Here is a 26,900-nt window from a genome sequence, read left to right on the forward strand (position 1 = left end):
GTTTTTCAAAAAGATGCTGACTGCCAAGTGGGGAATGGCCTGGAGTGAAAGCGGAGCCCAACTGAGAGGCCCTCCCAGCCACGCAGGAGGAAGCTGAGGACCAAAGAGGTCTGGGCTGAGAGTGGCAGCCAAGGGCCTGGGAAGAAGCAGATGGATTCACAAGCTTTATTATTATTATTTTTGATCCTCACCTGAGGACATTTTTGCGGAGAGAGAGGGAGAAACATCGATGTGAGAGAGACACACACACTGGCTGCCACCCACACGACCCAACCAGGGCCGGGGACAAACTGCAACCAAGGTACGTGCCCTTAGCAGTAACCGAACCCGGGTCTTTCTGGACCACGGGCTGACGCTCTAACTGCTGAGCCAAACCAGCCAGGGCGATTCCCAAGCTAGTAAGGTCAGTCATCAGGGCTTGTGAGCGTGTGGAGATGGGGAAGAAGTGTTGGTAACTGCCGGGTTCCCCTCTGGCTGGCAGCCCCACCCCACCCCACCCCACCCCCGAAGGTTAGGGCGGGCCGCTAAGGCTGAGGCACCAGGCTGAGTCTTGCCCTGTTAAGCAGTGGGCCCTAAACCTTGGTCAGCATTAAGCGTGGCTTTCCTTTGATTTTTCTCTGAATGTCATGCATGAAGTCTGAGTGGCCCAGTTGGGATCATCCTCTTAGCAAGATGCACCTGTGACCGTAGAAGCCCGCAGTTCCCTAGGGCTGTGTGTCCTCCAGGCCTGGCTGAACTTTCCTGCTCTGGCCCATGGGCCTGTGGAAAGACATCTTTCAGCAGACCCACAGCCAGACCCTCCAGGACGGTAAATTCTAAACTCCTCGCCATCCGTGGCTGCTCACTGGCCACTACAGCCCCAGAGACAGGGCACAACTGTCCACTGAGGATGGGACAGCTGCTGCCAGAAACCAGGCTGGGGACAGGGATGCCACATATGGCACTTTATTCCAGCTTCTGCTATGTACAGGTATATACAGTTGGTGTGAGCCTATGGTACATTATTTCACAAAATTATCTTACATCCTGTGCACAGTTCTAGTGGGAAATGGCAGATTCTGCTCTGAGTAGCCCATGGATGGCAGAGGAAAAGGGTGCTCAAAGAAGCCGCCCCCTCTCTGAGGACATTCATGGGGGCTGCCTGTCCCCTTCCCCAGTACTGAAGCCCTCCCACGGGCCATCTGAGTCTCCCACCGCTCTGGGCGCTAGCTGCTCCCAAAATCTTTCTCCTCGAGTGGAAGAAAGCTAGTGGGGAAGAAGCAGCACAGCGGCCCCCACTCACTGACAGTGGCAAACTGCCACCTGATGCCCAGAGCCTGACTGATCCTATTGAATATCAATAGCAAGACGGGAACCCTCCCCACGCTCTGACTCCAGTGCAGCCTGGTCTCATGGGGCGCTGGCATGCATCTTCTCTAGGCAACTCATCCAGAACGCGACCAGCCGGTTGTCACGGTTGATGCAGAAGTCCGTGAAGTCCTTCAGCAGCCGATCGGCAAACTTCTCATCCCCCGTGGCACTGGAGCGCCACGTCTTGGTCAGCATGGTGTTGTAGGCCCAGTTGTAGCCGATCCGCTCCTCACAGAACATGTTCTGGTTGGTGGAGCTGGTGGAGTTCCGCCGCCGCCGCTGCTGCCCCGAGAACTTGCGTTTGGAATAGGGCAACTGCAGGAACACTGTTCCTGAAAAGAAAAGGGGGTTGTGTCACAGCCCCAGGGGGCACCCGGGGCTGGCCGGGGGGGGGGGTCTGCAGCCACAGGCTTGGTATGAGGGAAGAACCCTGTGCATAGGGCCCAGCTCCTCCTGCCACAGGGCCCACCCACCCACGCTCTGCCTGGAGCGCCTCACCTGTAACGTGGATGTACTGAGGTTTGTTCTCAGCCGGGAAGTTAAAAGCAGATGCAGAATATTTATCTTGTACAAACCCAAACCTAAGGGAAAGAAAGGAAGACAGACTGATTAGGGCCTCTAAGGGTCAAGGGGAGTGTGGCTACGGGGCTCTGACAGCTGGGTCTAAAGGGATCTGGAAAGATCTCTTTCAAGGTGGAACATCCAGGCTGCTTACTTTTGTCCTTGCTTGCTGCATCTCAACCTTCACCTCGTCGTGGCTCACCAGATCCCCCCCAAGCCGCCTTTCATCCCTGAGGTGGGTGAAAGCCCTCACCTGCTGCATTCTTTCTCATCCGGCCTTGACCTCTGCCCCCTTCTCGGCACACCCCCAGTCTCGTCAGACCTTCCCACGGTGCCCACCCAGTGTCCTCCAGAAAATGGTCCTAATCTTTATTTTCTTTAGCTACACCTTTCTCCCTTTCCTCATCGTCTCCCACCCCAAGCACATAGTAAGTTCTCAATAAAGGTTCTGAAGTGAAATGAGGTATCTTAATTGAAATCCTTTTCTTAAACACGAGGAGCACCAATCTGGGGCTCTCTGCTTCGCTACGCTCTGGAATGGGCAGGAGGGGTCATTTTTCATCTATGGCTGTTCTATTCCTGGCTCTATTTCCATAAAGCCCATTTATTACACTCTCCCTGCTAAGTGCTGCAAAGGACATGTTCATAGCTGTGGCTCCTGCCCTGAGTCTGAGGGGTTTATGAAGGCAGGGGTACAAGCAGAACAACAGGAGGTAAAATGCCTCTCTCCACTCAGGGAGGTGCTGTGTCACAGGGCCTAAGCTGCCAGCTTTACACTGGCATGTGGTGATTACTGACTGAAGAACACATCAAGCCAGATACGCACATTAAATGGACAGGCCAACATGCACCGCAAGCTCCATCATCTAGGCTTCGGTCCTGTGTAAGAACAGTCCTGGGTTTTGCTTTCTTCCTCTCTACTTTCAATCAAGGTCATTTCCTGACCAGATTCTTGCCTCGTTTCTTCCTTAAGTCACACAGGGAGGACCTTTCATTTTAAAAAGGCAATTTAACCACATGGTCCTCAGCCCCCTCACTGTCCACTCAGGATCAAAGTGAGGACAGGGGGCTCCAGACCCTGGGAAGGGGATGTATTAATTTCATGCCAACAGCCCACACAGAGATGGAGGGAGAGTTGGGAGCTGGCCACTTTTCTAGCTCCTTCTGAGATGGAGGCTAATGTTTCATCTCAGAGCCACATTCCCCCTAGAGCATCACCCTATGCAAAAAGTGACATGTTGAACAACTCTTCTGGGCAAGGCACTTTGCTAGGCCAGGTGGAGGGAACAAAAATGAGAAAAATGCATGCCCTTGCTCTCCAGGGGCCCTAAGTTAGTGTGATACATGGACAGGGTGTACTGGGAAAATGGAAGGAGGGATTCAGAGTGGGGAGACCTGGGATCCCTGTGAAGCAAGACTGACAGGTGTAGAAGGGGGTGGGTCTTAGGTGGGAAGGTGCGGGAGAGGGTCTAGATGGGGAAGGAGGAGGATTAGATGAAGGGACACAGCAGTCTGGAGCAGCGATACATGGGGACTGGGCAGGAGCTACATGAGGAAACTGGAGGCTGGAAAAGCAGACTGAGGAGGAAAGGGTGCTAGTTTACAGAAGACCTCACTGGGATCTGGACTAAGGTGGGTCTGGAGGAGGATGCTGTGAAAAACAGCAGATTTGACAAATAAAGGCCACATCCCAAGTGACATCCAGCCAACAAGGTGCAGTGGCTGCCCAATGACACAGGTGAGTGGTGTCAGACTTGACAGTCAACTTGTCAGCCGACTAGAGTCCTCCTAATAGGAACTTCTGTCTACTGAGGGCTCACTAGGTGCCAGGAAGATGAGAGAACCTTCCCAACAGCCCTGTGAGGAGGGAGAAGATGAAGGTGGAGCAGTTCCAGGACTTGTTCAAGGTTCCCCAGCCAGATGCTGGTGGAGGCAGAGGTGACCCAGGCCTGTCTGCTTCCCACATCAGTGCCCTTTCCACCAACCACTGTTCCCCCGACCTCCTTCCCCAAATCGGCACCCTTCCCACTGGAAGGAGAAAACCAGCTTCCCTGGCCCTCATTCCACAGCTTTTACTGAGCATCAGAGCAAGGTCTAAGAAGAAAGGGTCAGCATGAGGTCTAAGGCGGGGGCCGACTTGGGTGAGGGAAGGACGGGGAGTCTGGGCTTCATCCTGTGGTGTGCAGAGTGGGCGCGGTGGTAGCTGAAGGTGCTTGAATAAGGAGACAAGACACTGAAGGCTGCAGCAGGAGCATCTGAAGCAGGAGGCTTCGCTTACACCAGGACTAACAAGGAGCAACAACTGGACACCGAGTTAGCAGTATTCTGGAGAAGGAAACTGTACTGGCCTGAGAGATGGACAGCTAAGCCTAGGAAAGGCTTTCCCTGGAATACGTAAGTGCCAGTGAATACCTACTGTCTTATCTATCACTTTTTAACCACTGAATGTCTTTTCAACATGTTTCAAGGGACTCTTGACAAATTTCAGTTTTTCATTTCATGTCATCTCCTGGATGGCTTGTCTCAGGGTCTTGTTGGAGGCTAAGGAGGGAGCTCTCTGCTCTCCCCTCAACTGGAAGACGACAGATATCAGGTCTGAAAAACAACAGCCACAGGAATTGGAGAGCTAATGCTTATCTTTGAAACCAAGGCCAGGGTTCTACTGGAGATAAGCAGCAAATTTGTCATTGGTGGACAAGACCTGTTTCCCCACAAGTGAAACAAACTGGGTTTTGCTTTGGTAACCGCTATTCAAGACAAACGAGAATGCCTTGCCACTATTCTCCATTGCTAAGGGACAAACCTGTGTGCAATCGCTTCCTGGAACAGGTGCATTCGATCCCAGTATGTTTCCGGTTCAAAGCCTGAAAGGAAAAAGAATAAATGCTCAGTTGTGATCCCAAGGTAGGTAGTTCTCCTGGGTCTGGCCTTCTGCACCCTTCTCTACTCTAGACAGTTCTTACCCCTTGGTCATAGGCTCTGCTTTTCCATACTACCTACTTCTGGAAAGACCAGCCTCAACCCCAAGAAGGGCCATCCTAAAGAAAAGGACAGTCATACAGTCTCACCATCCCTTCCCCTAAGCCCTATCAGGATCTAGAAGGGGGATGAATATGAGTCCTCTGAAACCAGCGTGGGCTACCGAACGCGATAAAGCCTCATTCTAGCCCTGGCCAGTTTGGCTCAGCTATTAGAGTGTCGGCCTGTGGAACAAAGGGTCATGAGTTCGATTCCTGGTCAAGGGCATGTCCCTGGGTTACAGGTTCGATCTTTGGCCCTGGTTGGGGTTGTGCGGAAGGCAAACAACCGATGTCTCTCTCTCATATTGATGTCCCCCTCCCAACTCTATCTAAAAAATCAACGAAAAAATATCCTTGGGTGAGGATTAACAACAACAACAAAAAGACTCCAATGACCTCCTATGACAAAAGCAGGAAGTCGCATGATATTCAAGTGCAAACAGAAGAGAGGCTTTAAATGCATGTTGTCTACTCCTAAGGATCAAATAAAAAATATACATACATATACCTACACAAACTTATAATCCTCACCAGAAGGTATTTTTCCATTTATCTTCAGATAGAGGGGGAGGGAGAGAGAGAGACATCGACTGGCTGCTTTGCACATGACCCTGACCAGGGCCGGGGACAAACTGCAACCGAGGCACGTGCCCTTGACCGGAATTGAACCCACAACTCTTTGGTCTGTGGGCTGATGCTCTAAGCTCTGAGCCAAACCAGCCAGGGCAAAAAAAAAAAAAATAGTTTTTATTATCGCTGATCTTCCATTTCCCTATAAAGAAAGGTAATATTATACGCTCCATTTTAGGGGTAGGGAAAATGAAGCAAATAATACAAAAATTATTTTGGAAAAGTGATCAGCTAGGGTAGGGCAGGAACACACCCTCCCCCAGTGCCCACTTCATTGCTCCAGCCTCGCTCCTTCTGTTCCTCCTGCTGGGCTGCTGTGAGGACCAAGGAGGCGGTGGGAGGGCTGGGCAGCCTGTCACACAGCAACAGGCCATGGGCCTGGGCTACTTTTGGGACAGAGGTGCCGAGGGCTAGAGCAACAACTGTACAATACATCCCAAAGGCCATGGGTGCCTGCAGTGTCCTCGTTACTCCTTCTACACTTGACATCTTCTATGTAGGACAGATATGAGGATTCTGGGCAATGAAAGAGCAAGGGAGAAAATGACTTTGGCTTTAATAGAAAAACATACACACACAGCAGATTCTTGTCAGATTTTTAAGGTTTTAAATTCATTGTTATCAGAAGGGGAATAACTGGAAGAGAAACAGCAGAGAAGCGAGAAAATCGATTTTTAGATTCAAGTCCTCATTCCTTGAAGCTAAGACTCCTGTTCAACTGTAACCATGGTAACCAACAGAGGATGCTGGTCTTGATGACTGGGTTATAACTGGCAGGGAACATGATCAGCTCACATAAAAATGTCCTACAATGCCAGTCCCTTGAGCAATCCTGTGCTATTACCGTGAAGGTAGAAAACCCCAGAAGAGTCTCTGATGGTGTGGGGATGATCTCTCTATCCCCTCACCATATTAAAAACAGCACTAAGAGACTGTGCCTGGCTTAAAATCATCAGATATAAACATAATCATCTGGCATTTCAGAGCTGCAAAAAGGGTCCTGTATCAGCCACACTGTGAGGTCACACAAGAATGTGTGTGTGTGTGTGTGTGTGTGTGTGTGTGAGAGAGAGAGAGAGAGAGAGAGAGAGAGGGAGAGAGAGAGAGAAGTACTTTATAAACTCTAAGGATAAAGAGTGGGGCCAGCATCGGCCTGCGATCCAGACAGACCCGGGTTCAGTTCCCGCTAAGGGCATGTACCTTGGTTGCAGTTTGTCCCCAGCCCTGGTTGGTCGTGCGGGTGGCAGCCACTCGATGTGTCCCTTTCACGTCGATGTTTCTCTCTCTCTCTCTCTTCCCCTCTCTCCCTCCCACTCTAGCTGTACAAAAAATGGAAAAATGTCCTCGGGTGAGGATAAAAAAAAAAAAAAAAGAGTGGGGCTTGCCTGAATCCTAACTGTCACTTAAAACATTGTCTCTATAACAAAACGTCTTCCAAGATACAACCAAAGAATATACAAGCGGGCCTTTGGAACAAAAGCTGTTTCTACCCTGGGTGCAGCCTGCCACAGGGAAAGCACAGGGACACTTAGCTTGGTCTCCCCGACCCTCTGGGCCACTAACCATGACACAGACTTACAAGGGCAGAGGAAGAAAGCATCTCTCTTACATTTGAAGTTTTTTCTTTCACGTTGTTAATTTCAACATCTAAGAAACGAAAAGGCGCTCCTAATAGATTAGCAGCAACTCTAGCTTTTTGGATTTAAAAAGTCCATCTGTGAGCTCACCCAGAGCTCTGGAGGAGCTACTTATACGTTCATTGCAATGAACCCTTGGTGATAAAAAGTTTGGTGCTGTGTGAAAATGCCTCCTTCCATCTGTCCTGCACCTACCCTCAAAGTTCTGGTGGATTAGGGGTGAACAGCAACCGACAACCCTGTTCCAAGGGAAGGGCTCTGTCTGGCTCCTGATGTCCTCCTACAAGCTCCTCCTGTTCCATCTGCCTTGAGATGCAGGGCACAAGCCACGTGCAGTGTCCCAGGTGCTGACACCCCACAGCTCTGCACAGTAGGTCACTGTTTCCTGTTTTGCTTTCAATGTCTCCCTTTTTTAGCATTTCTGCATGGAACAGCAGATTCGAGCCTCCTGTGAGGTTCAAATTCCTGCAGCCCAAACCAGTTAGGCCAGAGCATAGACAGGACAGTGTGGGGAGAGTACCTGGGCCACTTGTGACGTACAGAGTATCACACCCTCTCCCATCTGCTATTCTGTTCCAGGCCTTCTGAGGGTCTTCCTGAGTTGCAAAACAGCTCTAGCCACCCTCATTTTAGGAACTTGAGGCTCAGAGACATTAAGTGACTTGTCCAGGATTACCCAGCCACTAAGTGAAGAATGAGAATTAAAATCCAGATCCTTTGGCCCCTTGTCCAAAGGCTCCCTCAACACAGTCGTTTATGTGGATTAGACACCTAGAGGTGCCCTTGGGGGAAGAGGAGGTCTCACTCGTGGAGACAGAACCCCAGGGGGAGTATCTCTTACTATCAAACAGGTGCTCGCTGCCTTCCTTGAGCAGACAGCTGACGTTGAGTGGGATGAAGAGCTGGGCTCGAAGCGGATCGCCATACAGGTAACTGGGCAGCGCAAAGGGACCCTCCAAAACCGGGACCAACAAAAAGCCACAAGAGGTGGCTTTTCGATGCCAACCTTGGACCTGGTGGAAAGCAAAGAAACAGTATCACTGCCAACTTGGTTCAGACAAGAGAAAATACTGCTCAAGGAGCAAAGCAGCCAGGATGACCTTATGCATGTTGATTGGCATGTTCATTTATTAATGTTCACTGCTCCAAGCTGGTCCTGGGCAGGAAAACACACAGTCTAACCTGATGAATACCCGAAAATCTGTGAGTTTAAGCACACAGTTCCTCTTCATTGCCCAAGCTTCTGCAATTTCCCTATTTCTTTTGGGAGGAAGAGACTGGAAAGAGCTATTTCTTGCCTCCTAAAACCCCTTCTCATTCTATAAGATGTTGGAAGAAGGTCACAGGATAGAGGTTAAGTCCTAATTTTGTCCTTTATAAAATATTTACTAAGTCCAGAGTATTGAGTAGGAAAACAATGCACTCAAGCCGGCTGAGTGGGTCATGACGCAGGGTGCAAGATGAGTGTGGTGGCCTCTGGCCAGAAGCGATAAGCCTGGACCTGGCGGAATGCGAGCTGCTCCCAGGCGAACTCCCAAAGACTGTCTGTCTGCAGGCTGACCGAGAATGAAAGTTACTAGGGCGTAAAGGAAACTCTTCCCATTAATAACATTTTCTTAGGAAACAGTGACAATGTTCTTAAGATACTTTTAATCATAAACCTGATATATTTAAAAGCTGATGAGTGTGGCTCTGCATACAGATGAGATTTGTGTCCAATGCTCTCTCAAAAACCTACAAATACAATTGTTTACAACCGAAGGGGACCAGTCTTAGTTTCCCAGGAATACTCATAACTACAGTATAACAACAACACAAAAACCAAGCTCTCTGTTTGACCAAAATAATTTCTAAGATTTAGTCAATGATGCTTTTATTTTATGCAATATTTATCCTAATGAAGTCTAATTCATAACAATTTTGGACACTGCCTCAAAATAATAATTAATATGCAGTAGAGACTTCTGGGCATCTTTTTAAACTTGGTCCTTAAGAATGCTTCCCTGGTGAGAATCTCTCCAGGGGAGTAGTGCACAAGATATTCATGCTCCCACTCCCGGGGGATTAGTGGCAATATCTAGAGATACTTTTGGCTGTCCCAGGTGGGTGATCTCCTGACATTTAGTGGGTAAAGGCCAGGGATGTTGTTCAACATCCTAAAAGGACAGCCCCCCACAACAGAGTTATATGTTCCTAGATGTTAGTAGTGCCAAGGTTGAGAAGTTCTGAGTCACACCCATTCTGGCTGCTTGAATTTGTTATTATGCCTGAATGTTTTTAAAAAGGTAATTTCAATAATCTAGATGAAAGGTAATAGAAGTATGAACTTTAAAAAAAAAACAAAGGACACGAATTGCTACTAAGCATCCACTGTGCCCCTCTGCCAGGTGAGCCAAGGCCCCACCCACAAGCGGAGGTGCTCACCATCTCAAAGAGGACTGCAGCCGTCACCGCCATCCAGTGGAGCTTGATCTCAAACGCTGCATTCAAGGAGAAGTTGCCATGGTAATAACAACTGCACCACTCCAGCCGGTCTGTTCGGTTGTTCACATCCACGTCCAGGGTCACAGTCCTCTGCTCCGGGACAGTGGCAGCTATGTCAGCACAGAGGGACCCCAAGAGAGAGGGAAAAGGAGTGGGATGAGGAGGAAGAACAAATACCCAGAAATGAAACTGCAGAATCACCTAATAGGAAAAAATCACAGATTCTAGAAGCTTCTGGGAAATCATCTAGTCCAGGGGTCGCAAACTTCTGTAAAGGTCCAGATAATAAACAGTTTAGCTTTTGCAGGCTATCTGGTCTCCTATAGAGACTTTCAACTGCTCAACTCTGCCTTTATAGTGCAAAAGCAGTCATAGACATCACGCAAACGATGGGCTTGGCTGTGGTCCAATAAGACTTTATTTATAAAAACAGATGGATTTTTATTGATTTCTTAGAGATAGGAAGAGAGAGATAGCTAGAAATATCAATGTGAGAGAGAAACATCGATCGACTGCCTCCTATATGCCCCCCACTGGGGATCAACCCCAAAACTCAGTCTTGTGCCCTGACCCTGAATCCACTCTGCCACACTGGCAAAAACAGGTGGATTTTTAGGGTGGTGAAACTGTTCCATATGACACTGTAATGGTGGACACATGTCATTATACATTTGTCAAAACCCTAGGTAAACCACAGACTTTGGGTGATAATAATGTCAATGTAAGTTCATCAATTGTAACAATTTTCCCACTCTGGTGGGAGATGTTGATAATAAAGGAGGCTGTGTGTGTGATGGGGCAGGGAGTACATAGAAAGTATACTTTCTGGTCAATTTTGCTGGGAGCCTAAAAGTGCTCTAAAAATAAAATTTATTATAAAACAAATAAATAACAAAGAGATGGTAGGCCAGATTTGACCAGTTAAGCCATAGGAGGTAAACCCCTTCATTTACAGATGAGGAAACAGCAGCCAAGGAGGAAAATCCTTGGTCAAGATCTTAGAGTCAGAACCTCAGCCAGCTGACCCCTGATCTGACTCCAGGGACCCATGAATGGGGACAACTGGACCAGCAGCCTAGACCACAGTCTGGAGGAAGTCTTGCTTTTCTGGTCTCAACACAGGAAGGCAACAGTTCTATAATCTTTCCTCAAGAAATGAAACCTCATAATGAAGCTTAATGCCCTGTTCCATCAACCGTGTGTTGCTCAAAACTTCCAGGTCAGAAGATGGTGGCGTAGGTAAGCATGGTATCGTGTCCTCCCACAACCACATCAAAGTTACAACTCAACTACAGAACAACCATCATTCAAAACTGCCAAAAATCAGGCTGAATGGAAATCCTACAACTATGGAATTAAAGAAGAAGCCGCATGGAGACTGGTAGGAGGGGTGGAGGGGCAACAGGCTGGTCCCACACCCACGTGTGGTGGAAAAAGAAGGACACCTCAGCTGGAAAGGTCCTTCCTGAGGACTGAGGGGTCCCCGTCCCACACCAGGCACCCTGCTCAGGGTTCCAGAGCCAGGAAGAGAATCCCCATCACTTCTGGCTGGAAAAACCAGCAGGAACTGAGGCTCAGAGAGGCTGAGGAGGCTGCAGCCCCAGGCAGCTCCTTAAAGGGCCCACGCACGGACTTATTGGACTCACTCCCTCTAAGCTTGGAGGGGAGGCAGCTTGAAAGGCACCAGAGACATATGGGGAAGAACTGAGTTGTCTGGCACTGGAGCGAGAGCTGGAAAGGATGCTTTCTCCTGAACAGACCTGCTGTCAGAGGCCTTTGTTCCTTTGGTGAGCCCTTCCTGGGGGCGGCAGACAGCCCCAGAGCTGGAACTCCAGCAACCTGGCTCACACTGGTTGCCCCACCCTGCTGACTCCCTGAGGCCCCGTCCCACCCATCTTTCAGGTCCACCCAAGCTGTTGCCAGTTTCTTTACCATAGGATTGGCCTGTCTTGGATCCTGCTTCAGGTTTTCCTAAAGTCTTTCAAACAAGAAGCGTCTGGTCTCAGGGAGCCCCATACCTCTCGTTAAGTAATACACAAAAACAAACACAGGGAGGCGGCCAAAATGAGGAGACAAAAAAACAGGTCCTAAATAAAAGAACAGACTAAAACTCCAGGAAAAGAACTAAGTGAAATGGAGATAAGCAACCTAACAGATGCTGAGTTCAAAATACTGCTTATAAAGATGCTCAATGAACTTAGTGAGAACCTCAGTGAACTTAGTGAGGGCCTCAAGAGCATAAAAAAGGACCATTCAGAAATGAAGGAGGCACTAACTGAAATAAAGAATAATTTATACAGATTCAATAGTAGAGCAGGTAAAGCCAAGCAGCAAACCATCAATTTGGAATATAAAGAAGCAAAATACCCAATCAGAACAGCAAAAAGAAAAAAGAATCAAAAAAAAAAAAAAAAATGAGGATAGTGTAAGGAGCCTCTGGGACAACTTTAAGCGTGCCAACATTTGCATCTTGGGGGTGCCAGAAGGAGAAGAGAGAACAAGAAATTGAAAACCTATTTGAAACAATAATGGCAGAAAACTTCCCTAACTTTGTGAAGGAAACAGACAAGTCCAGGAAGCACAGAGAGTCCCAAACAAGATGAACCCCAGGAGGCCCACACCAAGACACACCATCATCAAAATGCAAAAGGTTCAAGACAAAGAGAGAATCTTAAAAGCAGCAAGAGAAAAGCAGTTAGTTACCTACAAGGGAGTTCCCATAAGACTGTCAGCTGATTTTTCAAAAGAAACTTTGCAGGCCAGAAGGGAGTGGCAAGAAATATTCAGAGTGATGAAAAGCAAGAACCTACAACCAAGATTACTCTATCCTGCAAAGCTGTCATTTAGAATCAATGCCATATAAAGAGTTTCCCAGACAAGGAAAAGCTAAAGTTGTTCATCACCACCAAACCATTATTTTATGAAATGTTGAAGGGTCTTCTTGAAGAAAAAGATAAAAAATATGAACAAACAAAATGGCAATGAATACATATCTATCAACAATTGAATCTACAAACAAAATGAACAAGCAGAACAGAAACATTCTCATAGATACAGAGAAATTTTGTTGGTTGCCAGATGGGAGGGGGGTTGGGGGAATGGGTGAAAAAGGTGAAGGGATTAAGAAGTACAAATTGGTTGTTAGAATGACAAACCTCAAAGGGAAGGGAGGGTGGAGGGTGGGAAGAGAGAAACCAAAGAACTTATATGTATATATGCATAACCAATGGACACAGACAACAGTGTGGGGAAAGGCAGAAGGGGGGCAGGAGTGGGGAGGAGGGGGTCAATAGGGGGAAAATGAGAAACATCTGTAATACATTCAACAATAAAGATAAATTAAAAAAACAAACAAAAAAACTTCCAGGTCAATTTCAAACTAGCTCATCCTATCTGGGTCTCCTGCTCAGAAATTCTACATGGCCAAGAGATGGATGTTTTAGAGACTGATCAGATAATCAAGTTTCTGACCAGACTAAGGACCTAAATGGGCTTAGAAGTAAAGACAAGATTATGGCCAGACTTCGGGTTTCTAGAAACTATTATCAGTCTCTCATTCTCCCCTGGCTCCCCTGAGTCCAATGGTATTTCTTTATCTGAAGGAGTCAGCTTAGTTCTGAGTTCTGCAGGTAGAAGTCCTGAGTGGCTTTTATCACTGATGAGGATGAAATGGCATCTGAGTCAGCAATTCTAATGAACTATTGTTGGGAGGCAAGAGAGCTACAGCTGGGACACTGAATGCACCCAGGCAGAAGGCACCCAGCTGCCTGGTGTACAGCTTACCATTCTCTCCAAACCAGAACACTCAAAATGAAAAATGTTCTTGATTTGCAGTCAGAATCCAACTCTGTTCTTTACTATGTACCCCTGAAAATACTGCCTCACCTTTCCTGGTTTAGTTCCTCATCTGCTAACTGAGATGGTACCTGCCCAGCTGCTTCATGTGGAAGAGAATCACAGACGCCCCCCCCTTCCCTTCTCCTCTATCCACCCTCACTTGTAACTCTTCTTTCCTCCTGTTCCTGTTCATCCTTCCTCCCAGCTTATTTATTTTTTTAATATTTTATTTTTTATTTTTATTTTTTTTGTATGTGCCCCTAGCAGGAACCGAACCTGGGACACTATGGTCCGCAGGCCAATGCTCCAACCGCTGAACCACACTGGCCAGGGCCTTCCTCCCAGTTTAAGCCATGAGCTCACCCATGCTCAACATGAGGCCTGTCCATAACTCCCACAGACTCTGCTTAGCTGTCTATGATACTCAAGGCAAGATAATTTGGTGCCTCTGATGCTAAAAGTTTCATTTAAACTGGTTTCTGTCTCTGTCTGGTGTTCCGGATTCATGACACCGCCAAAGTAACCATTTACTTAGCCAAAATCAAAGGAAGAAAGTTTTGCTCTCTGGTCCTGGACACTGCATTTCTCTGCAGGTAGAAAGCCTCTGGTCACAATAGAAAGGACACTCAAAACACCAGCAGTGACCTCACACATCTCTTCTCTTCCATCTGGCATGTCAAGTTCAGAACAGGCTGGTCTGCGGAAGCCCAAGACAGGGTGTTGCTCAGCCAAGTGCTTAAGATGCCACCGGCTTCCTGCTCAGGAGCCAGACTGGACAGTGCGGATGCTGCCGGCAGCTTATAATGCTGACCGAAGTGTAAGCCCAGCTGAGTTGCAGCTTTCAGTGAGTTCTCTGAATCACTACTTGAGCCCTAGGAGAACTGACTGATTCACCTTAGGACAGTGAGATAGGGAGAGCCCAATAAATACATGCAAACCCAGAGGAGGAGCAGGATGAGTCATAGTGAGGGGACTATTAATGAGCAGAGAAGGGGATCAGTGTCACCGGAGGACAGAAAGGAACCAGGGAGGCGACTGAGGCTCGATGTAACAACCAGAGCTGTCCAGTGATGGAACAAGTGGTCTCAGGAGTGAGTGCTGTGTTGGCAGGAATTTTCAAAGAGCATCTGGCTCCTCACTTATCAGAAGTGCATGGAAAATGTGCAAGCATCAGGGTTTGGATAGAGGTGCCTCTTCTGACCCTGAGATCCAGTGGGTTGTCCAGAAAAGGCTGAGAAGTAAAAGGTGTGTGAGCACGCTTGACAGATGCAGTGCCACTTCTTCCAGGATCTCAGATGCCCCTGCAGCATCACAGCTCAGCGGCACAGGATGACAAGGGTGGGGAAGTGGGAGCCACCACGGGAGCAGCCAGACAGGACCCTGCCCCACGTCAGCTATTTTAAAATAGCTTTCCGCTGCCTACCTCCAACTGAGAATCAGAAATACTTAAAAGGGAACATGTCAAAACAAATACACACAAAAAGGGAGCAGGTCATAAAAGATACACAGGCCTTCTTCCCTCTAAAATCATGTTAAATTTGCCCTGGCCGGTTTGGCTCAGCGGTTAGAGTGCTGGCCCGTGGACCAGAGAGTCTCAGGTTCAGTTCCCACTAAGGGCACGTACCTCGGTTGCAGTTTGTCCCCAGCCCCGGTTGGGGTTGTGTGGGTGGCAACCAGTCGATGTGTCTCTCTCATGTGGATGTTTCTCTCTCTCTCTCTCCCTCCCTCTCTCCCTCCTGCTCTATCTAAGGATAAATGCAAAAATGTCCTTGGGTGAGGATAAAAATTTTTTAAAAATAATATTAAATTTTTTTCTGAGAAATAAACTCAACATTGAAGATAGCCCCATTTATAGAAAACTGATCTTTCTCACTTAAGTAAATGACATAGTAAAAGTTTATATTCTAACCTGAAAAAAATGCTGGGGAGAAGTATCTCATATCCTAACACAAAGGTCTGGGGGATGTTACTGGACAGAATTAGCTGTCAGAGTCATGTCAAGTTTCAAAGGAAAAGAAACCCACTTCCTGTGGGAGGGGTGATTGGAAAGGAAGCAGATGGAGTGAAATTCTGCGATAACAATCATGGGAGCCACTGAAAAGCTAACAGAAGGGTGCCTTCCCAAAAAACGTGCACACGCAGGATTCTGCCTCATTTCAGAACCACTGAACCTAACGCCCATGCAGACTCCATGAAGCATGATGGCTAATAAACTACCTGCTGAAGACATACATCCTCTCTTCTCCCCTACCCAAGCATGTATGTGCCTCCCAGTGCAGGCGGCAGTATGGTCACCTTTCTGCAAAGCAGGTGTGAGTCTTCATTCAAGCCTAATGTTAGGCTCATCAGGAAAGTTTTGTACTTGTCCATTGTATATTGATTCTGCAATCACATCTATACTTGAAGTTTACTAAGAAGGTTGTTGTTTTTCATTAAGAAAGTGTTTATGGCCCACCCGGTATGGCTCAGTGGTTGAGCATCAACCCACGGACCAAGAAGTCACTGGTTCGATTCCCGGTCATAGGGCCCAGCGGGTGTGGCTCAATGGTTGAGCATCAACCCATGGACCAAGAAGTCACTGGTTTGATCCCCAGTCAGGGTACACACCCAGGTTGTGAGCCAAATCCCCAGTGGGTGGTATGCATCAGGTGGCCAATCAATATTCTCTCTCATTGATGTTTCTATCTCTCCCTTCCTCTCTCTCTAAAAATCAATAAAGAAAAAAAAAAAAGAGAAACATTGATGTGAGAGAGACACATCAATTGGCTGCCTTCCACACGACCCCAACCAGGGCCAGGGATCAAACTTGAAACCAAAGTACACGCCCTTGATCGGAAATCAAACCTGTGACCCTTCCCTTTGGTTCGCGAGCTAATGCTCTAATGGCTGAGCCAGACCGGCAAGGGCAAGGATGCATTTTTTTTCCTCACCCGAGGACATTTTTTGTATTTATCTTCAGACAGAGTGGGAGGAAGAGAGGGGGGGAAAAGAGAGAGAGAGAAACATCGATGTGAGACACATCGTTTGGTTGCCACCCACACGACCCCAACTGGGGCTGGGGACAAACTGCAACGGAGGTACGTGCCCTTAGTGCGAACCAAACCCAGGCCTCTCTGGTCCATGGGCCAACGCTCTAACCGCTCAGCCAAACTGGCCAGGGCAAGGATGCATTTTTGAAAGATGCTCACATCTCAACCCTCATTCCCTCCTTGAGAGTAGCATTCCCCATTTCCTGTTTGAGGTTACCACCATTCAATAAGCAGGTGTTCACCCTTATCTTATAGCTGCAGGAAATGAGGAAAGGAGGGACAAGTCCCAGTTTACAGCCCTCAATGGGGTAAGCATATTTGGGGGGGAAAGACAAAGGGAGGTTCATGCTCAGAATGAGTGTTTGGAATGGACCACCTTTAAGGTCCCTTTCTCTCCTGAGGTTCTAGGATGCTCTAGTCTCAGGGAAGGCCTCTGACAGGAATTAAACCAGCAGTGAGCACCAGCTCACATCCTCTGAATCCTGAAGGCCTCTTGAGAAAAGTGGCCACACTGTCTACTCTGTCCTGTTTGTGCAGGTTTTGTATTATGTCCTGATGTGAGAATTGCTAAACACTGTTGGCTGGGATAATAATAAGCTTGGCCCACTCAGAAAGTAGAAGCTAGCACAGGAACCTACAGCACCGACAGACAGACAGAATGGCCAGTGTGATGGCCACGGCAGCTCTAATCCTGGTCCCTGTGGCATTGTTCCCCTGGCTGGCTGCCACTCTCCCTCAGCCACCCACCAGCACATCCCCAGGCCCTGTGTGGGTTGGACACCTACCTAGAAGGGCTGCTGCCTGGCTCCGCCCTCCAAAGCTGCGACTGAAGGAGCTGTGCCTGCTTGCATAGGAGGCTGGCCGGCTGGGCAGCCAGGGCAGGAGGAAGGCCGGGATCTCGGAGTGCAAGAGCTCTTCAGCCACAAATGCCACCTCAAACCACTTGCGCTGGAAGCTGGCGAAGTCATCTACCGCTGTCGTGTGCCAGGTGGTGGGCTGCTGCATGGCCACTGGGAAAAGCAGAAGGGAGAAAAGCACCTTCAGCACGAATGTTTACTTTCTTACTGATGCACGCTACAACAAGGGTAAACCCTGAAAACATTATACTAAGTAAAAAAAGCCAGACACAAAAGGCCAAATATTGTATGATGCCACCTAAATGAAATGGCCAGAATAGACCAATATTTAGAGACAGACAGCAGATTGGTGGTGGCCAGGACATGGAGGGAGGAGGAGTTTGGGACTGGCTGCTGATGGGTACAAGGTTTCGTATGGGGGATGGAAATGGTCTGGAACTAGATAGAGTGGTGGCTGCACACCATTGTGAATGCGGCAAATGCCATTGAATTGTTCACTTAAAATGGTTGATTTTAGCCCTGGCCGGTTTGGCTAAACGGTTAGAGCGTCGGCCTGTGGACCAGAGGGTCCCAGGTTCGGTTCCCGCTAAGGGCACGTACCTCGGTTGCAGTTTGTTCCCGGCCCCGGTTGGGATTGTGTGGGTGGCAACTACTCGATGTGTCTCTCTCACATCAATGTTTCTCTCTCTCTTCCTCCCTCTCTCCCTCCCACTCTATCTGAAAATAAATGCAAAAGGTCCTCGGGTGAGGATAAAAAATAAAATAAAATAAAATAAAATAAAATAAAATAAAATAAAATAAAATAAAATAAAATAAAATAAAATAAAATAAAATAAAATAAATAAAATAAAATAAAATAAAATAAAATAAAATAAAATAAAAAAATAAAATAAAATAAAATGGTTGATTTTATGTTATGTGAACTTTACTTCAAATTAAAAAATATTTCATTCTCAGTTTCAGACCTTTCATTTCACAGCATGTAACAGTAATTGGGACGTCTTCAACTTGAAGGTAACACAGGTCAAACTCAGAGCTGAAGAGGTGGTGTGGGAACACCAGTGGCTACAAGGGCAGAAACCTGCGCAGACCCACTCCTGACACATCCTTGCACGATTATCTGATGCACGATTCCTGAAACCCTGAGGCCAGGAAGCCTTTCCTCTGCAGAATGGGAGTCATTTCCAGCCCTGTGTGCTCTAGGGGGACTAGAGATGTTTGTCCAGTGCTACGAGACCCAGCTCTGACTGTGCTGGAAATTGCTCCCCTCTTGGGGATTACTTTTTCTCATTAAAAAGAAAAAACCTTAAAATATATCTTGGAAAATCTTTAGAACCTGATAGTCTCTCTGGAGGAAGAAATGGAGTCTGTAGGCCCAGCAGGTAGAAAGTGCTGTTATAGGTTAGAGCCCATCATGTCATACTCAGAAGCACCTGCACTGGGGTGGGTGAGTGGGTGGATGGGGGCTATGAAAAAGCAGCTACCAAAACATGACCCATGAGAATTTCCTCTCACTAGGTCCTCTGGCCTCTTTTAGGGTTATCTTCTATCCACACTGTTCTCACCAAGAACATACTGTAGCTTTAAGAAATAGCTGTCAATCTAGTTATGCTTAAATTAAATACAAATGCTCAAAGAAGTTAACATATCCATCAACTTGGAATACAAAGTGACATAAGAAGCTCAAGAAGCAGTGTCATTTGAAGGAGCAAGTCACCACGCAGAACACAAGCCCCTGTGGGCAACAGCATCTGCCTCATCTCTGACCTCGGTCGGGCTCTTTGTCCATGACTATCTTGTAGAAATAGAAGCCGTAGATGAAGGTCCGCCAGACTTCACCAGATGCGTGTGTGATGAGCTGCTCTTCCAGCATTTTCTAGAGAGAGAGACATTGAAACTCTGAAATTCCTACAGAGGGACATCTTAGAGGTGCAGCCCTCAGTGATATGCTGGAGTCAAGAGAAGGACGAGGGCACTGAGGAGATCTTACTCTTCACCCCCATCCACCATAACTGCACTGTGCAAAGTGTTGTGCCTGGTGCAGGTAATATTATAAAGTAGAAATGCATAGTACAATATCATCAAATATTTCAAACATACAGGAAAGTATAAAGAAAATCCAGGTACACCACCATCTGACATCAACAAATTTAATATTTTACTATACTGACTTCAGATCTTTTTTATTTTTTAATCTTATTTTTTATTTTATTTTTTCTTTATTAATCTTAGAGAGAGAGGAAGGGAGAGGGAGAGAGAGACAACCTGGGCATGTGCCCTGACCGGAATCGAACCATCGACCTCTTGGTGCATGGGTCGATGCTCGACCACTGAGCCACACCAGCTGGGCTAAAAAAAAAAAAAATCTTTATGAACTCTCCAATGTCCCAATCCTTTTCCTCTCTGTCCAGAGATAAATGGTGAGTATAATAGTATTCTCATACATGCTTTAAATAATTTTATTATATAGACATGCACTGATAAAGAATATGAGGTGTTTGCATAGGCTTTTAAATCCTGAGTGAAGTATATAATACTATTATCATGTTGTAAATTGGACTGTCACTCAACATCATGCTTGTGACATTTATCCGTGTTGATACGTGTACCTCCAGATTGTTTATGTTAATGCTCTAATACATTCATTGCATGAACAAGGAAATACAATTCTCAGGGAGATGGGAATATAAAGTAATCAGGCAAAGGCCAGGCACAACAGCCTACTGAGACCTTCAAAAAGAAAACTGAAGATCATGTGCTTATTCAAATCAGTTACTGATTTTACATTTCAGTGATGGCAACCCAGCTGGTCAGCAAGTGGTACTGATTCCCAGCAGGGGCCTCTGTGTGGCCAACTTGACTTTGCCATTCCTCTTCTCCCGAGTTTAATTCCAGCTCTGAACATTGTAATTAAATCCGGCAAACATGTGCCAAGTGCTGACCATGTGCAAAACAACATGGCAGACACTGGTGATGTGGAAATGCACCGTGGGAGGTGGCCCCGCTCGCAAGAAGCCTGGGCAAGGTGGGAGATGTGTGTTAAGGGCTGACACAGGGCCTTCCCTCCAGCCTCAAATACTGAGCGAGCTGGGGAAAATGGGGGCTCAAGGTCAGAGGGAGGGCATCCCAGGGAATCTTTCACAGAGATTCCTCTCAGGTTCAAAAGTGCAGATTCCTTTCAGAATGCTTCATTTCAGACAATAAATTCCACCAGATTTTTAAGTCAAAGTATGGTGTCTTTCAAAGCAAGACACACTCCTTCATCAATTCCACAGTCCTCACTTACTAAAAACAGTTCCTCACCTCAACCTACAGACCTTGTTACTGGAGAGGGTGGCTCCTTCAGGGACAGGATCTGGCTGTGTGGCTGCTCACCTGCATGATGTCGATGGCCATCGCGGGCGTCTGGACCCCCTCCACGTTGTTCACCAGCCAGTGCACCACCTCCGCGCTGATGAAGCAGCACGGCGAGAGGCCCTTCTGTTCAGAGAGCAGCTGGACTCCTGTCCTGAGATCCAACACGGCGGGCAGGGAGCAGGGGGTGTGTGCACACAACGGCAACAAGCGGAAAGAGAAGATGACAGAGATGGGACTCCTGCTAAGGCACTTAGTATCTGAAGTGAGGATCCCTGTAGTGGAATTTCTCTACACTATTTGTAGACCCAGAGAAACCTCCGTGACAGAACAAAAATGGTGCAATAGGGAGAAAAGAAGAAGGGGAAGGAAAAAGGACTTGATATTTAGAGAATATCTATACTTGTCAGGCATTATACTAGGTAAATTACATAATTATTTTATTTAATCCATATGTCAAACCTGTGACCTATCCCATTATCCTATTTTACAAACAAGGTAACAGGATCAGAGGTCAGAAAGGTCAAGTAACTTGCCCAAGGTCTTGCAGCTAGTGAGAAAAAAAGGCAGGCATGAATCCACCAAACTACACTGCCTGAGCATTGCCCCGGCCTGGGCCTGCAGGATCCTCCCACCCCCGCACTTATGCATGCCCCGAACACTTACGAGGGGTGCTTCATGGCTTCCAGGATCTCTGCCAGAGTGGAGGACGATGTCAAGGAGCTTGCCACCAGTTGCTGAGAGCTGTAACACAGAGCATCTGGTCAGCAAAGCAAGAGGTCACACACCGTCAAGAGCACAAACCCTAGGAACTTCTTACAGAGCTGGGAACTTGGACAACACTGACTCTAAAGGTGTTCCAGCATATTCTGGAGAGTTACATCCTAGGAGAGTTACGGAGGTGTGTGTGTGTGTGTGTGTGTGTGTGTTCTACTTCCAAAGTATATATGCTAAAAAAAAAAGACTTCAAAGTGGTTTTGTTTTATTTTATTTTTCTTTATTGATTTTAGAGAGAGAAGAAGGGAGAGGGAGAGATAGAAACATCGATAAGAAAGAACATTGATTGGCCACCTCCTGCATGTCCCCCCCCACTAGGGATTGGGCCCACAACCTAGGCATGTGCCCTGACCAAGAATCAAACCAGTGACCTCTTGGTGCATGGGTCGAGGCTCAACCACTGAGCCACACCGGCCAGGCTCAAAGTGGTTTTATATCCACACTTGCTTATTATTATTATTATTATTTTATTAATCCCCATCCGAGGATATTTCTCCATCTATCTTCAGATAGAGTGGAAGGGAGGGACAGAGAGAGAAACATTGATGTGAGAGAGACACATCCATTGGCTGCCCCCTGCAGGGCTGGGGACCTAACCACAACCAAGGTGCGTGCCCCTGACTGGAATAGAACCTTCGACTCCCGGCCCAAAGGCCATCACTCCAACAGCTGAGCCAATCCAGCTAGGGCAACACATTTGCTTGTTCTTTTTTTTTAATCCTTGCCTGAGGATATTTTTCTATTTATTGTCATACAGAGTGGGAGGGCGGGAGAGAGAAACATCTACGTGAGAGGGGTACATCAACTGGTTGCCTCCTGCATGACCCGGACCAGGGATGGGGATGAACCGCAACCGAGGTATGTGCCCCTGACTGGAATCGAACCCACCTCTTTGGTCCGAGGGCTAACACTCTAACCTGAGCCAAACCGGCCAGGGCCACTTGCTTATTCTTAATAAGCACTTCCCCTTTGAATAATCTGCCTCAGGCCCGACCACTTCCAAGAACTCTCCCTGGAATGCTGGAATGCTGTGGGTTTGCCCCAAAGGCCTTTTACCTGTCATATCATTTCATCTTAGCAGAGAGCACTAGATCATGTGTAAGAACTTAGAACACAGTATCCCAGAACCATTACCTACCGGCTGCAAGGCCTCTCTCTAGCTTTGCTCAGCCTTAGTTTCCTCATCTGAAAAATGGGGATCATACTACTCCTGTCTTTCAGGGTTGCTGTGAGGTTAATGTGTGTAAAATATCACACATAGGACTGATACCCACAAAGTCCAAAACAGTAAACAATACTAAACATAACACCAATAGTATCAACCCTTTGAAACTCAGAGGTTAAAGGAGCTGGTGAAGGTCAAAGAGCTGGGAAGCATCAGGGTCCAGATCTGAATCCAGGTCTGTTGATGCCAGAGCCCAGATCTTTCTATCACTTGCTCCCCGAGTTTTTTCTCAGTGGTATGATGGTTCCTTGAAACACAGTTAATACTCAGCGACTGAGCCCAGGTCACTGGGCATGGGACACAAGTGGCCACCCTCCATACCAAATCAGGTTTATCCAGACGCTCCTCAAGCCTTAAAACCTCTCCCTTTCCAGTACCCACCAGCACGTTTCAGAATCTCAGGGTTAAAAAAGCCTCTACAGCCCTGGCCAGTTTGGCTCAGTGGTTAGAGCATCGGCTGGTGGACTGAAGAGTCCCAGGTTTGGTTACTGCTAAGGGCACATACCTCGGTTGCAGTTTGTCCCCGGCCCCATTTGGGGTCGTGTGGGTGGCAACCACTCGATGTCTCTCTCTCACATCGACGTTTCTCTTTCTCTTCCTCCCTCCCACTCTATCTGAACAAAAAATGGGAAAATGTCCTCCGGTGGAGATTGAAAAAAAAAAAAAGCCTTTATAGACCCTGGAAGTGCACTTTCCTCTAATGCCTGAGTCCCCACTACGAGGGTCAGACAGGAGGCAGTCCCACCGCATGAACACCTTCAGTGGCACAGAACTCGACCCCTCCAAGGCCACCCAGTGTACTGTGGCTCACCCAACTGTGAGTAAGTCCTTCATCATGAAACGGAATCTGTTCTAATTTTCAGTCCATCCTGATTCCTGTCATTTTTGGCCTTCTTGTCTCCAGCCTAGACATCCCCAGTTTCTCTTTGCTCCCCAAAGCAGAAGAAAACCTGCTACCCTAGCCTCGTAAGCAATAAGAAATGCATTCTGTCCCTATGAGCCAGGCAGCCCCTCCAATCTCCTCCACAGCAGCGCCCGAAAGTCAGCCAGGCTAGTGGAGGAGTTGAGCCTGGGAAGATGACAGACTAGAGAAGTGCGGGCCTTCTTGTGCCTCTGCACGGATCATCACCTCTACTGGCCAGAGTATGAGCTGCAGTGCATGGAGCGTGGGAGAAACCGGCACCGAGCGTGTGACAAAAGGAAGCGGAGTAACTGCTGACAGTGGCCAGCCAGGCAAGCTGCCCCAGAGGCCCTTCTGCTCTCGGGTGAAGGGATGCAAAAGTCAAGTTTTTCAGACCACTTAGCCAAGGGCTGCTCAGTCAGTACAGTGAGGCAACAAGAACAGACTGGACAGATTATTATACAGCTTTATAAAGTAAAGGAAATGAAAAAGAAGTTTCTCTGCTTTGTCAACAGTATAAAAAGCTGAAGCACTTCCTCAAGCAAATGAGGTCCTAGCAGTTCCTTTTTCCTCTGGATGCTCAGGAATAGGATCCGAGGTTAGACCATCCCCACTGCCCAGGAGGACAAGTCAGCCATTCTGAATCTCACCTGCTGTCACTGGGGTTTGCAGAGGTGAAGCCCTGTTCCCCTGAGTTCTGGGAGTTCCCGAAGGTCTGACTGTTGCCTCTGTCCACGGATTGGCCTGTGCTTACCCCCAAACTGGTGCCATCCAAAACCGGGACGGCTGTCTGGTCCACAGACACCTGTAGGAGATTTAAAAATTAACACCAAAAATAAAACATCCTTTAAGGCTATTTACATTTGCGGTCCTTTTTTGTTCCTCTCTCACTCCCAATCCTGCTGGTCCCTGGTGGAAGAGCTCAAGGAACAGGGACCACACCAGTCTTGTGTAGGCTGCCTTCTTGCAGAGCCATGGGCATCCAAACCTAAGCTGACAGACCTCATTCATAGTAAATCCCCAGGACCAGAGAAATAGCTCCCGCACCTGACTCAAACTGAAAGATGTACGCTAAAGAAAAACCTCCATAGAAAGTAAAGAAGTCAAAACCATCCCTTATAATGAGACGAGGAGGAGGGAGGGAGGATACAATTAGAGACAAATGGATAAGTACTGCAGCAGACACCCTCTAGTTACCATGGCTCACCCTTTCCCACCCACTCCTCCAACTGCCCAGGTTCAAACCTCAGGACATCTGATAACTCTTCTACAGCTTCACTTTAAAGAGAGGCCTCATCCTATGGCCTCCCCTCTGCCAACTCTCCAAGTCATTCCCACCCCACCACTCTCTCCAGGCCCACACTTTCCCCCACCTCAGAGGGCTGTACCAGCCTCTCCCTGACTCCCCTGACGGGCAGCCTTTCCCTGAAAACCCTACCTGGGATCCACTTCCATTTCCATCTTTCTAAAGGACAGTTCTAATCTCATTGCTCCGTTACTCTGTATCTCTCAAGTCTCCCACGAAAACCAACTCACAGGACACTGGCATCTTGCATATTTAATTCTGTCTATGTGCCCTGCCACCCTGAGACTCCTTTCCCCTAAACCACAGGCTAAAAACCCATCCATCTCAAAGGGTCATTTCAAATGCTGCTCCCTTAGCAAAATGCTTCCTTGATCTCTCCACTGCAGCCCCAAACAGAAGCCATCTTTCTCTCTACTTTGGACCTCTATGACCTTCTCCTGGTAGCTGCCAGATTTTGGTGTCATATCTGTCTCATTCTCTTTACAGGTCCTAGAGGGTAGGACTAGGACCTGCTTACCTGGAAAGGTTGTGCCCATAACAAATACCTGGAGAGACTGGTGAGCTTTCCAGAGCATACCTAGAAAAATGTAAGACTCCTAGTCCCTCTTACATAGAGTACATGAGAACTTCCAAAGTGGAGCCTTATATTATCAGATATTTTGTTAAATGATGTAAAAAGTACTCCTTCGAAGACAGGGTGTCTCAACCTCGACACTCGTCTCTTGGGGACAGGTAAGTCTGTGGTGGGGCTGTCCTGTGTAAGATGTCCTGCAGCATCCCTGGCTTCCACGCACTAGATGCCAGTCCTTAACACTCCTCTTTTCATCTCCCCCCACCCTAGTTGTGACGAATAAAAATGTCTCCAGATACCACCAAGTGTCCCTTGGGAGTCATAATTGCCCTTAATTCTGAAAGAATCATTTTGCTCTCCTGCAGCAAGCTCAATGATTTGGAAAAACAAAACAAAACAACAAAAGCATATATAAACTCTGCTAGCACCATAAATACACAGAGAAATGCAGCAAGAGGCAGCCTGCAATTACCAATCACCATCTGGTTCTAACCAGCAAGATTCAGGAATGGGCACCACACTGTAATTTTAAATTAGAAGCTAATGGAGGACTAGACCCAGCTCTTAGCACAAAAGAGCGGCTCCTCTGTGCTGCCTTTTCAATCCCTGTAATGGGGTTCTCTCTCACCTCCTGCACTCTGAGAACTGCCCCACCAGCCTAAACTGAAGGATGTTACAAAAATTTACATAATTCCTGCAGTTTTATTTTAGTAGAGGTGTGGTTAAGGAGTTATCCTCTTAATCAGAAATTGGCAAACATTTTTTGTAAAGGACTAGACAATAAATATTTTAGGCTTTGTGGGCCATATGGCCTGTGGCAACTACTCAACTCTGCACCGAAAAAGCACAAAAGCAGCCCTGGCTGGTTTGGCTCAGCGGTCAGAGCGGCAGCCTGCGGTCCAGAGACCCAGATTCGGTTCCTGCTAAGCGCATGTACCTTGGCTGCAGTTTGTCCCCGGCCCTGGTTGGTCGTGCGGGTGGCGGCCACTCGTGTCCCTTTCACGTCGATGTTTCTCTCTCTCTCTCTTCCTCTTTCTCCCTCCCGCTCTATCTGAATAAAAAATGGGGAAAAAAAAATGTCCTCAGGTGAGGATTAAAAAAGAAAAAGCACAAAAGCAGCCACAATGTAAACAAGCAGGCATGGCTTTGTTCCAATAAAACTTTATTTATAAAAGCAGCTGGTGAGCCAGATTTACCCATTTCCTGACCCCTGCTCTTTACCACACAATGTTTATCCTTCAAGAGCTGCAAAGAAAAGCATTTTGCTCAGATCTTAATACCAGAAAAAGTTATATTTTTCCTGAGAAATTGATCTGTCTTTTTTTTTTAAGATTTTTTTTTTCTTTATTGATTTTAGAGAG

At 47.3% G+C, this 26,900-nt stretch overlaps 1 protein-coding gene across 3 annotated transcripts in view; it reads right to left on the reverse strand.

The window, feature by feature from the left end:
- Positions 1–955: 955 nt before the first annotated feature.
- Positions 956–26,900, reverse strand: part of DEPDC5 (DEP domain containing 5, GATOR1 subcomplex subunit) — a 111,527-nt gene continuing 85,582 nt past the window's right edge. For all 3 annotated transcript variants that reach the window (XM_036276559.1, XM_036276558.1, XM_036276557.1), the window contains 10 exons: positions 24,313–24,467; positions 21,426–21,503; positions 20,781–20,913; positions 19,173–19,281; positions 17,334–17,558; positions 9,623–9,792; positions 8,040–8,211; positions 4,715–4,775; positions 1,849–1,931; positions 956–1,682 (listed from right to left, as the gene is read on the reverse strand). In XM_036276559.1, the coding sequence (XP_036132452.1) occupies positions 1,390–1,682; positions 1,849–1,931; positions 4,715–4,775; positions 8,040–8,211; positions 9,623–9,792; positions 17,334–17,558; positions 19,173–19,281; positions 20,781–20,913; positions 21,426–21,503; positions 24,313–24,467 (1,479 nt within the window). In that variant the 3' untranslated portion in view covers positions 956–1,389. The remainder of the gene's footprint in view (positions 1,683–1,848; positions 1,932–4,714; positions 4,776–8,039; positions 8,212–9,622; positions 9,793–17,333; positions 17,559–19,172; positions 19,282–20,780; positions 20,914–21,425; positions 21,504–24,312; positions 24,468–26,900) is intronic.

The sequence above is a fragment of the Molossus molossus genome, unplaced genomic scaffold, assembly GCF_014108415.1.
Source record: "Molossus molossus isolate mMolMol1 unplaced genomic scaffold, mMolMol1.p scaffold_m16_p_22, whole genome shotgun sequence".
In the NCBI taxonomy this organism is placed as follows: domain Eukaryota; kingdom Metazoa; phylum Chordata; class Mammalia; order Chiroptera; family Molossidae; genus Molossus; species Molossus molossus.